At 39.1% G+C, this 12,425-nt stretch overlaps 1 protein-coding gene across 1 annotated transcript in view; it reads right to left on the bottom strand.

The window, feature by feature from the left end:
- Positions 1–12,425, bottom strand: part of MTCL3 (MTCL family member 3) — a 43,302-nt gene that overhangs the window by 3,738 nt on the left and 27,139 nt on the right. Inside the window, exon 5 of the mRNA XM_060029987.2 lies at positions 4,485–4,556. Coding sequence (XP_059885970.1) covers positions 4,485–4,556 — 72 coding nt within the window. The remainder of the gene's footprint in view (positions 1–4,484; positions 4,557–12,425) is intronic.

The following is a 12,425-nucleotide window of genomic DNA, read 5'->3' as shown; positions in this document are numbered from 1 at the left end:
AAACTCTCTTTTAAGTATGCACTTTGGGCATACCATGTAACTTCTGTGGACTTTGGTTTCCTCATTTTAAAAAATGGGAAGGAATAAAAATGCCTTTCTTTTCCAGCACTGAGTCAGCTGTGTTTGAGATGAATTCTGGTAAAAAAGTAGCAACCACTGATGGTGAAGGTGAGGAGAATAATGAGCTCCTGCCAGAGATGCTCAATAAATGTGGCCCAGAGCTTTTGCGAGAGAAGAGATGGAGAGCAGGGCACTGGGCTCCTATGCTCCCATCCACTAATAAGAATTAGATGGGGACTCCTATGCTCCCATCCACTAATAAGAATTAGTATGAGAGTTGCTGAGTGTGCAGAGCCTGAATATCACATTCCTTATATCATTATATCCTCACATGAGCCCCACGAGGAAGATGATATACTATGTCTACTTTGCAGATAAGGCAGCTACATGGTAGAGGGCAAATTAATGTGACAGAGCACATCTGTATTCAGACTGATTCCAAAAATCATATTTTTTCCACTGCACATGTTGCATGAAAAGATGCATGAGAGGAAAAAAGTAGGGCAATGAGGTAAAATAACAAAATCAGATGTGCTGGCTTGTATGCTTCCCTTTAGAAGGGGTTTAGAAGAAAAGAGAGAAGCACAGAGAACTGAGAGAACTCCAGGAGCACAGTGAAAAAGGATAAGAGTATATGTCACAGATAGATTCGATGCGAGAATCCGTTTCACAAGCAAAGAAAGAAGCTGCCCTGCAAGAGACTATGTGTTCGGGTCCCTGAACTAATTCTGTGAGGATGAAACCAAGGACGTATTACAATGTCTAACATCACATCAGCAGAAGAGTCAAAGATAACCCCAATGTTTTGAGCTTGGGTGTCTTGATGGATGTGTTGCCAATAATAGGGACAGAGACTGAACAAAGAGGATCAAGTTTTATGGGAAGAATATGGATTTAAGTACATTAAAATGCTGCCTTTGAGGTGTGTCGGTGGAGGGATACCCAGTGGAAACATCTATCAACAGGCATGTGGAATCTCAGGCCCAAGGTTACCAAGATTACAGCGCTGGACCTAGAGGACAGCTCAGGCCCAGAGGGGAGGACATGAGGATGAGATGCATAGAGGTGATGATTGAAGCTATTGCAATGGCTTCAGAGGCTATCAAAGAGGAGAAAAAAAGAAAGGGAGACTGAGAAGAAATGATTAAAAGTTGGAGCACAGAGCAGGAGAGTCAAAGGTCACTAAAGCCAGAATTAGAAATAATGTTTGAATAGAAAGTTGACCAACAATATGCATATCAAATATGCTTTTATCTAGACTCGGCTCTGTTGGGAAGTAAGAGCAGGTGAGACTGGGAAGCTAGCTGGGCTGCATGTTCTATCAAAGTCCTTGATCGCAAGGCAAGGCCTTTATTTGCTAGTAAGAAGAAAAAATGTTATTATACTGCACTTTGAATCTAACCAAAACGGCAATGGATGTGATATAAATCACAGACTGGAACAGAAGAACACTTTGCTGGACTATGTGAAGCAAATATAAAAGAGGAGGATATTTGATTTGTGTATGTGTAAGCTCTCCTGCCCAAAGGGATGAAAACATGAAAAGTATTTTAAGAGTTGGACCTATATTGCATGTAACAAAGTCATGATAAAGAAGGAAGGAGAATGATGGGCATGATGATTATTTTATTTATTTTAAGAGAAGTCTTTTCAAGATACCACGTATGGTAGTTTCTGCAATGACCAAGGTTTAAGAATCCTGTATGCCAATGTGCCTTGCATCCTCATCCTATAACCTAACTATTGTAGGTTCCGTCTGGAACTGGGCAGGACAATCCCATATATAAATGTGAAATCATTAAAATCAGAGATTGCATGGAAAGTGCCTGGTTGAAATGTAACTGATCAGAAACGCTTGCTCCTGTTTTCACAGTGGATGCCAGTCAAGACACATAACAAAGCTTTGAGATGTGAAGCAAGCTGTCTCTTATTTTTGTGTATGTTAAAGACTCAGTCTTGAGAAGACACAGATGACGCAAGAGGAAGGGGAACATAAAGATGATGAGGGCCCAAAGAAGTGAACTGAGCTTGGCTTTAACCTAGCCACTACTGGAAGCTAAGTTGCACTCTGATAAATTACATATACTAACTCATTTAATCTGTACAACTCTCTATTATGACCCCATTTTAAGGATGAGGAAACAGCTTGTCTAAGGCCATGCAGCTGGTATGTGGCAGAGAGGTCCATGTAGGCAACCTGACCCTAAAGTTACTGTTTTTAACTGCTATGCAATACCATTTCTCAGTATATAAAGTCACTGTGCTGCTGGAGGAACATGTGAGGAATACATAGAAGAAACTGAACAAAATGAAATAAAAAGCTATATAAATAATAGCAGGTTGAACCATATGAAATTGCCATTCGTGCAGGTCAGAACAACAGCATTGGCAATTTCATATGGCTCATCTAGAAAAGGGGGACATGGGAGTATTCAAAAGTGCATATTGATCCCGCTGCAGAGTGCCAGACACTAGACGCTGATGAGTGCAAGCTGGATAAGATGGCCCCTGCCTACAATATGCCCTGGCTAAGCACGGGAGATGAATATGTAAATATGAATTACAACAATATAGGATGCTTGCCCTAACGTAAGTATGTGACTCAATGGTCCTCAACCTTGACTGAGCAATAGAATCAACTATGGACTATTTTATAATTGAGATCTCCCATCTGAGACAGTCCAATCAATCTTCTGGGGTGGGTTTTTGAAAAAAGACAGGTAATAACCTCTGAAAATAAATGAATTGAAAATGATAGCAGGGACTTCAAAGGCCATAATAGCGTCCTTGTAAATTTCCCAGGACATTTATGTGCATGAAATAAAAACTGGTGGATTGCAACATGTCTTGACTGCTTTAAGGCCCCAGGTTCCACTGAGAAGTTGATGAAAGCTGCATATGTCTTTGGCAGAAAAGTGCCCCTGTACACATGGAGTGGGGGTCCACAGAGCCAGGAACAAACAGTTAAGAATTCCTGGATTAGAGAATGTTGTTGAAAAAAATAAATAAGCTTTACCATGGGAAGTATAAGAATAGGACAAACATGAGTTAAAAAAAATAAACTGTTGATTAAAGCTGACTTAAGATTTTTAGAACAGGGAGCATATAGCACCTCTCCCTCAGTGAGGTGGGGAAGAGAACTGATGCATAAAATTATGGCAAAGACACAGTGGGAGAGTTGTGGTGACAGAGCATATATGAACTTATTAAGGGGATGATGGGAAAGGTGCAAAAAGGAGACGACTTTGGTAGGAGACTCTGGGATTCTAGAACTGCTGAGGTCTATAAATGTTCATGTCCAGCACCAGGGGAAAAATTAACCAAGGACAGAGCAGGGAGAGGAGGGAAAGGAAAATGAACAATTAATATGTTATGCTTTTAAAAAAATGAGTGAGATCAACTTTTTCAAATTTTGAATATTTAAGTATTGCTTTAGTTAAAATTATTATCTAATGAGAAAACCTCTTGTAAGAATAAAAAAAAGTACATATGCTACAGTCCTATAGATCCCAACATTTAAAAATCAATATCTAGCCAAGTATTTTTTTTTTTTTTTGCGGTACGTGGGCCTCTCACTGTTGTGGCCTCTCCCGTTGCGGAGCACAGGCTCCGTACGCGCAGGCTCAGCGGCCATGGCTCACGGGCCCAGCCGCTCCGCAGCATGTGGGATCTTCCCGGACCGGGGCACGAACCCGTGTCCCCTGCATCGGCAGGCGGACTCTCAACCACTGCGCCACCAGGGAAGCCCTAGCCAAGTATTTTTAACGAGCCATGATATCATAGCTGTCCCTAAATATTTCCTCTTCTGTTTTAAAATCTCCTTTATTACATCCACCAGCACCTCTGCTCACCCTAAAAGTAGACCTAGTCTTTACTGTGGCTGTGTTTCTAAGTCTCTTAACAAGCCCATGTTGAAGACATGTTTTAAGTTTTATTTTTATTCCTTAATTTCCTTTCTTTTGCTTCCCCAGTCATTGGTAGAGAGAACTACTTCATTCTAGGACTCTCCAAAGCCATCAGGAGTCTCTCTCTCCCCTCTGCCACCCTTCCGACAACATTCCTTTCTTTACTCTCTCCTGATACTATAGGAATAGCTATTCTATTGTCCTTATTAATTATGAGTGAACAAGATCAGCACCATGGGTACAGTTCTTAAGTGTAGCAACACATAAAGTACTAATGACATTCTGCTGTGTGCTTACAATGCAAAAGCAATAACAACAGGGATGTTAGCGCTAGCTTTAAAGAAAAGATACTGAATCTTTATATTGTCTCCTGCATCTACAGCTACATAATTGATATGCATAATTTAACTCTGTTTTACATGAGTGTATCTGGTTACTATGTCTACTTATAGATGTAGCTTATTATTATATACATTTAGAGATGTCTGATGTACTAGCTGAAATTTTATTTCCACATACCTCTGTGGGAGTCTGTTGAGCCTTCTTTTCAGATTTTGGCAAATCTTTGCTTCCTCTTCTCTTTAAAGATAGCTGAAATAAAGCATGAGTAGATTTAGTTTGGTAAACTACAATTTTAATTCAATTTTATATTTTTAAGTATCCTAATTTCCTACGATAAAACCAAGCCAAATGAAAAGTGTTAGTTTAATAGCCATAAGGGAGGGAAAAAAAAACCAAACCAGATAGATTTAGATATATTTTACTTTGGATGGGGATACATATCACAATAGAAGAGTAGCTGGCAATTGTCAAGGTGATTTGAGAAATACAGGAAACCTACTATAAAAACGCAGAAAAGCAATTTGGAGAAAATTTAGATCGATAACTCAATATATTATATTATTCAAATGAAAGAAATCCTTGTTAGCATTCTACATCATTAAAGAAAAGAAAGGAATACGGTATTATTTGCAGTTGGACTTAGGTTGTTATAAGCTTATAAAGACAAACTTTCAGTGGATTTATGTAGAATTCGAAGAATTTCCTCACCACATATGCATGTAGACAAACATGATACACATGTTCATATACACTCTTCCACACACATGCAATACAGTAGGGAATAGTAGGGGTTATAGTAAAATGGAGATGGCATGCTCCATCTAAAGGAGCCAGCTGAGAGGGAATTAGGAATGTAGGCTTTTTCAAAAGAAGCCGGAGATCTGGATTTTTATGTAAAATCTCCCCCATTTTATTGGCTGGCTCTAATTGAAATTCAAACAAATAACACTTTGTAGGTCAAAAAATACACATCTAGTGTCAAATCCTTTCATGGACCAGCAGTATTGATCTCTGGTGCTCAGTTCCATTTCTCACCACCGTTAAAATAAAGTTCCTCTGTATGAACAGTAACTGTATGTATGAGTATCTACCATGTACCAAATACTGAGCTGGATACACAATTAAATAATGCACCTACCATTAGTAAGCTCACAATTTAGCGTGGGAGACAGGGATGCAAACAAAGTACAAGTTGGCAAATGCCGTGCTTTAGGTTCTGTAAAGAAGCGACTTTGTCCTAGTGTAGCATCACCACCATGAGAGTAAGAGCTGCCACACAGCAGACGTTGAAAACAATATTTGCTGAACTAATGAGTGAATATGAAATATGAGATTCTGAGGTCAAAGAGGAGGACGGCGGTACAGGCTGACAGGAAAAGGAGGCACGGTTTCTCTGAAGAGCAGGCTTCATGAATTTGCCAAGAACTGCAAATTAAATTCTTCACATGTTAATTTCTAACCCAGTTCCAGCGTTAAAGGCTGGCATACGTTCGTGCTGCAACTGCTTTCATTCAGCATAAAAAGGAAACTACAGAGCCAAATGAATAGTCTACGTGGTTATTTATTTCTAGTTCACAGACATTCTCCATGTTGCTTGTATAATTTTCTTAGAAACAGAAGCTGTGGGGACTGATTCACCATAACCAAAAGTGATTTAGGAACCAAGCAGCAAAAACAGTCTCAAGAAAACCAAGAATATAGTGAGAGCTGAACTAGGGAATCCTGGAACATTCTGTATAGGGGCTACCTACAAAGAATCACCTAAGTTTATTTTGTTAAATATTTATGGAATGCTCTTACTTTGAATTTACTCCATTATATGTTTATTTAGCACCTACTAATGCACTTCATAAGGTACCATAATAAAAACAGCACAGTCTCTGCTCATTATGAGGTTCCTGATTTACTTGGCAAATGGTCACTTCAGTGGGCAATTTAATACAGTGCGATGAAAGCAATGATAATGCAGAAGCAATATTAACTGGCATTGATTGAGGACTAATTCATGTCAAACACTTTATATACATTACCCCAACTAATTCTTAAAACACCCCTTTAGGCTCCTTTTGCAGATGGTAACACTAAAGCTTAGAGAGGTTAACTAGATTATTTAAATCAGTGGTTCTCAAAGTATGATCCCCAGAACAACATCATCAGTGTCACTTGGTAACTTGTGATACATGCAAATTCTCGGGACCCATCCCAGAACTACTGAATCAGAAACTCTGGAGATGGGGCCTAGTGAGCCACAATTTAACCAGCTCTCCAGGTGATTCTGATGCATGATAAACTGTGAGAAGCATTGGTCTAAAGTCACTGCTTGGTAAGTAGCAAAGTCAGATCTTGACCCAAGGCTTTCTGATCCTTATTATTTACTAGATCACAAAGAAGAAAGGCTTAATCCAGTCTAGGGCTGGAGATGGTATGGGGAACTAGAGATGATTTCCAGAAAGAAGTAACAGCTTATCTTGAATCTGGTAGATGAGGACTAACCCAGCTAAAGATGGAGAAGAGGGCGAAGGGAAGAACAAAGGATTCCATGTAGAAAGACCATTTCTGGAACACAAAGAAATTTGGAATGGCTGTAACAAAGTGTGAGGAGAGGGTGACATGGGATTTACTATCAGATCTTGAAGGACATTGAATAAAGTTTGGATTTTTACCTCATCAAGTCAAATTATTGTCCTAAGGTCAATTAGAAGTATTAAGAGGTTTAATTACTAAATTATTAATTTACTAAATTTAATTATCCAATTAATTAGAATTAAATAATTAAATCATAATGATTAAATTACATTATTAGATTAGTTAAATTTAATTATTAAGTTATTATTAAAGGAGTATCCATAATCAGATTGCCATAGAAGAAATACAAAGACACAAAGGTTGCAGTCCAAATGACCATGAGGTAAAGGGATGACATGCAAGTGAAATGAGGGAAAGTGTGCTCTGGTTCTGAGAACTTTTGGGGGCGGGTTGTTTTTCATTCATTCCACATATATTTGTTGAGTTCTGGCATATATACGGGACAGTATGGTTATACAAATATGAGAAATATTTTACTCTCCTCCCAAAGAGATAACTGTTTATGATGGTAAAAAGAATGCAGATAATTAGTTAAAAGAGTAGACAGAATTAACTGCATTTATGAATAAAGAACAAACAAACGATTGAGAGAGCAAAGAAACAGCTATGGTTCCAGATGTGGGGAAATCAGAGAAAATCACCCAAGAGCGCTGACCTTTGAAGGACGTGCAACATTTCAACAGAAATAAAACCAAGTCAACAGCAAGGGCAAAGCTGTGGAGGAAGAAGCATGGCTTACAGATGAATGGAGACAGAGACACTATAGAGACGAGATAGAAGAAGATGCTTCAGGGACTGAGGTCAGCTTGTGGAGATGAGAAATTTAGATTTTATCCTGTGGGCAATGTAAAAATGAGTCCTCTAAATTAATACAGGAGAAATGCTGAAACTAGGCCATCCTTTCTTAAGAGGCATTTTCTATTTTACTTTTATTTAAACATCACTTAAGTGGTGGGTCAAACTCAAATAAAGCTCTGAGAGAAGGTTTCCCCCTAAATAAAAATATATTGCCTTTAAGGAACCCCCAGGACTACCTGTACCTTTAGGTATCACATTTAAATTTTCAATAAATATTTAATCATCTTTTCGTATTCCTGTAAGTTTTTATTAACTTTCTGACCCCAATGAAACAAGGATGAGAGATTCATTTGGGAAGAGAAAGCTGGAGAAATAAGGTAAGTCTAAACAGTCTCTCTTTCCCATGAGGATAACATTTTGTCACCGCCCCCCCAATCATACCATCCCACATTCATGCACTAAATCTAGGAACCTCTATAAGGGGACCAGTTTAGGAGGCTAGAACTAAGTCTCACATTTTCATCTTTGTTCTCAAAGTAGGCGCTTCAGGTGGCTCTCTAGATAAATATGTTGAAAACATGTCTTGTCCACATCTTAATCCTTTGCATTCCCATCCTCAGCTATCCAAAAGAGACTGCTGCTCTTTTTATCCACGTGAAGGCCAGGAATTAGAAAGTTTTACCAAAAATTGTTTGCACAGCAATTATATAAATTGGATTTGTGTTCTAAAATGTTTTGAGACTGACTTTCTTCCTCGATTAAAATTTGGTACACTTCTTAATATGTGATCTCTTTGTGTTTTTAGCAATTAAACAACAGAGAAGAACCTGTCTAAAATGTTATTTTTATACATATTATTTGTACAAAAATCTCCTATGTTTTTAATAAAATTAAAGAGGGATCCATTTGTACGGTGATTAAATCAAGTAGGAAACTATAACTGTATTAATATAGGATTTATGGAGCACTAAATGTGTGCCATGTACTTCCCTAAGTACTTAATATGTATCCATTCATTTAATCTTACCAGTCTTAGGAGTTTGCCACCATTATCCAAAGCACACAAAGGATAAACCACTTAGCTAGCAAGTGTTTGAGCCAGGATGTAAGTTATCCAGCTTCACGGCTTTTGCTCTGAACAATTACATCCCACTGCTACTCCAAAAGAAGTAAAGTAGAGGGTTATATTATTTCTGGGCATATCCTTCTGTATGCTATTACATCATAGCTGCATGGGTTTGAGGCACTAGTTTACATATATTACACATGAGCAATGTATTTTTCTATTGTCAACAGAGAAGTCAGCAGAAGTGACATATACACTCACTGGTTCTCACAGTCATCCTGTGAATGCTTGCGACTTCAGGGTGACATTGGAAGTGACGCATGGGGATTTCTGACTGAAGGCTGGAGGAAAACTAAAGAGCCAGAAACTCTGGCTCTGCTACCGTCTGAATGTTTGTGTCTCCTCAAAGTTCATATGTTGAAATCCTAATGCCTAAGATGGTGGTAACAGGAGGTAGGACCTTTGGGAGGTGCTGAGATCATGAGAGTGGAGCCCTCAACAATGGGATTAGCACCCTTTTAAAAGAGACCCCACGGAGCTCTTGAGCCTCTTCTGCCATATAAGTATACAAGTTCATGACCTGGAAGAGGGCTCTCACTTGGCCATGCTGGCATGCTGAGCTGGGACTTCCCAAACTGTGAGAAGTAAATTTCTGTTGTTTATAAGCCAACCAGTCGGTGGGATTTTGTTATAGCAACCCAGTTTGAAAGGGAACAGGAGAGGCTCTTGTCCCTAGAAGTCCTCCTCCTTGCCTTGTGTGTTACATCCTTGACACCTGGCAGAGGAGGGGCAGGTAAGAGCACCCAGAGATCTTGCCCACAACCACATTCTCCACTCTCTCCCCTCAACGTATGAGGCAGGGTCCCAAGCTTTATACAAGACATGATCTTGAGAAGCAAAGGGAATGTGGGTGAAGGAGGCATGCTAGGATGATCAGGTCTCGTTACTCTTCTCTGGCAAATCTTCCAGTGGTTTTCCAGCTCGCTCAGTCAGAGCCATGCTTTACTAAGGCACAGGAGACCTTGATTACACACTGGATTTGTCCTGGTAACATTTTAAAAAGACATGACCAGGCTTCAACCCAGACAAATTTCAGTAGATTCTGGGGTTGGGCTCAGGAATTTCTTTCAAGCTCCCACAGTGGGTAAAATGTACAGCTGGCTCTGAACCACAACCCTGCGCTATGTGGTCAGCCCTGCCCCCCACCCCAAACAAGCTCTCCAACCTCATCCCCACCTCACTCCTCCTCTGCTTTCCCGGCTCCAGTGTCACCAACATCCTTGTGGTTCCTCAAACATGCCAAGCATGCTCCAGGTTGGGCCTTTCCTCTGCCTGCAACACTCTTCCTTCATACACTCTCACCACCCACTCCCATAGCTCATTCAGGGTCCCTAATTAGAGAGGCCTTCCCAGACCACTCGGTATAAAAAAACAGGGAAGCCCCTATAAAATACCTCCTCTACTCTCTTCTCCACACATTCCTTGTCTTCCTAACTCCGCTTTATTTTTCTCCAGACCTCCTCTCACCCTCTGACGTGTGGATCTGTTTCATGTCTGTCTCATTCTGGGATGTGAGTTCCACCCACGCAGGGCCTTTGTAATGTTCTGTGACAGCTCTGGCTCTTAGAAATATACCTGGCACAAAGTAGTTGCTCAGACAATGTCAGCTGAATGAGAAAATAGCTACTTCGACCTTATTTTTTACGTAGCTTTGTTTTTGAAGCATCCTAATCCAAGAAATTGGTAGGTTAAAACAAACAAATAAGTCCATTTTAAAAGTTCCATTTAAAGCTTAGAAAAACAAAGTGTCTCAACCTTTTCAACAAAAAGACTAAAGAGTAAAAAATGTATGAGCTGAAAAGTATTTAAAATGGGACATATGATACACCTTTGTTCTGTTCTAATACTTTTTTTGATTTTTACAAATTCACTTTCCCAGCGTGATAAATTAAGATTCTAGGTCTCAAAATCATTTTGTAAAGGATATTTGGTACCAACACTCTTTGATGGCCTATCTGCCTTTGTGGCGGCTTCTCATCAGCACCTCTACAACAGTTTCTCTTCTGCCCCTGGCCCTGGAAGTCTACAGAGTCTCTGCTTCTCTTCCTGCCCTCAAGCCTGGATCAAGACACTCTACACCAAAGTGCCTTCTTAAGTGACCTCTTCTTAGCTCTCAGTCGTGGAAGGTACCAACTCAATGACTCTCCATACTCTTTCACTTTCCCTAGCCTTGGAGAAACATCAATGTGATAATTCTTATGTGAATTAAGTTACTTTCCATGTAATATATAATTCACCAAGGATTTACAAAACATAATCTGGAAATTATGGGCATAAAGGAACCTAACATAATCTGGAAATTATGGGCATAAAGGAACAAAACATAATCTGGAAATTATGGGCATAAAGGAACGTAACCATAACCATATACTATATGACCAAACACCTCCTGTTCCTTAGACAGAATTAGTCCAGTGTCTCTTATACATTAGACTTAAGACTTTATTAGTGATAAAGGCTTTCCACAGTAAAACTGTTTACAAAACTGGCTGTATTTTTCCCCTCCCAGTAAATAGTCCATTTACAATGTGCCCCATTAAGAGGCAGTCTTTTTCTGCACCTCTTCAAACTGGGCTGGCCTTGTGACCCGCTTTGACCAATAAAATACAGTAGGAGTAAAATGTGGTAGGAAAGATGACATGCTAGTTCTGACTCTACCCTCAAGAGATTGTGCAGATTTCTGCTCATTCCCTCTTGGAAACATGCTGCCCCGTGTGACAAGTCTGGGATAGCCTGCTTGATGAAAAGAGTCACATGGCCTAGTTATTCCCATTGTCCTAGCCAACAGCCAGCCAACTCCCAGAAGTAGAGCTTCCCAACTGACTGTCAGCTGACCACAAATATATTCGGGGACCCAACTGAGACCAGAATAATCCATACAGAGGGCAAAAGAATTAGGCAAATAAATGATAGTTTAATGCCACTAAGTTTTGTGATAGTTTGTTGCACATAAACAGCTATTACATTTACCAAATATTTTTCATCATTGAGTTTGAAAAATATTCAGTTGATATTTATTTTAAAAAATCCTTTATTCAAATCCCAGAAAAACAAAAGACATACATAAAAGGCTAGTAGAAGAGCTGAAGGGAGGATCAAAAAACATAGGAAAAAAAGAAAATCAATGTACTTTCTTTGTTTTTATTTTTCCCCTACTTTTGTCAATATTTTGATTCCATAAAATATTTTTTTAATAAAACTGAGCTTTAAATAAGTTATCATAAAAGCTTACCTTTCAGTTCTAAAAGGTAGATGCTTCTCTTAAGGTACTTCTTTTAATAGAAGAAGGTGTTTAATTAGCACCGAAGGCGTGATACAAGTTAAATGCTAATAAAGTTCATCCTAACAGTCAAGCTTAATACAGGGTCTGGCTCAGCACATTTTTGAAGTACTACTATTTGAACTTAGCTTTTATTCTTCCCTTTTCAGAAGAACTGATGTATACATCTTTACAGTGCTTCCCTCGATCTAGGTTTCTAATTTATATCTGTCAATTTTATTTGCCCTTTTGTTTCTATAGTTTTCTTAGGCAAGGGAAGAAAAATAATTTTACAAAATTTCCTAATTAAGTCAATTTACAGAGTTGAAACATAAAAAATTCAAAGAAA

This window comes from Delphinus delphis, chromosome 14 (assembly GCF_949987515.2).
Source record: "Delphinus delphis chromosome 14, mDelDel1.2, whole genome shotgun sequence".
Taxonomy (NCBI): Eukaryota; Metazoa; Chordata; class Mammalia; order Artiodactyla; family Delphinidae; genus Delphinus; species Delphinus delphis.
This window is presented reverse-complemented; position numbering and strand designations above follow the sequence as displayed.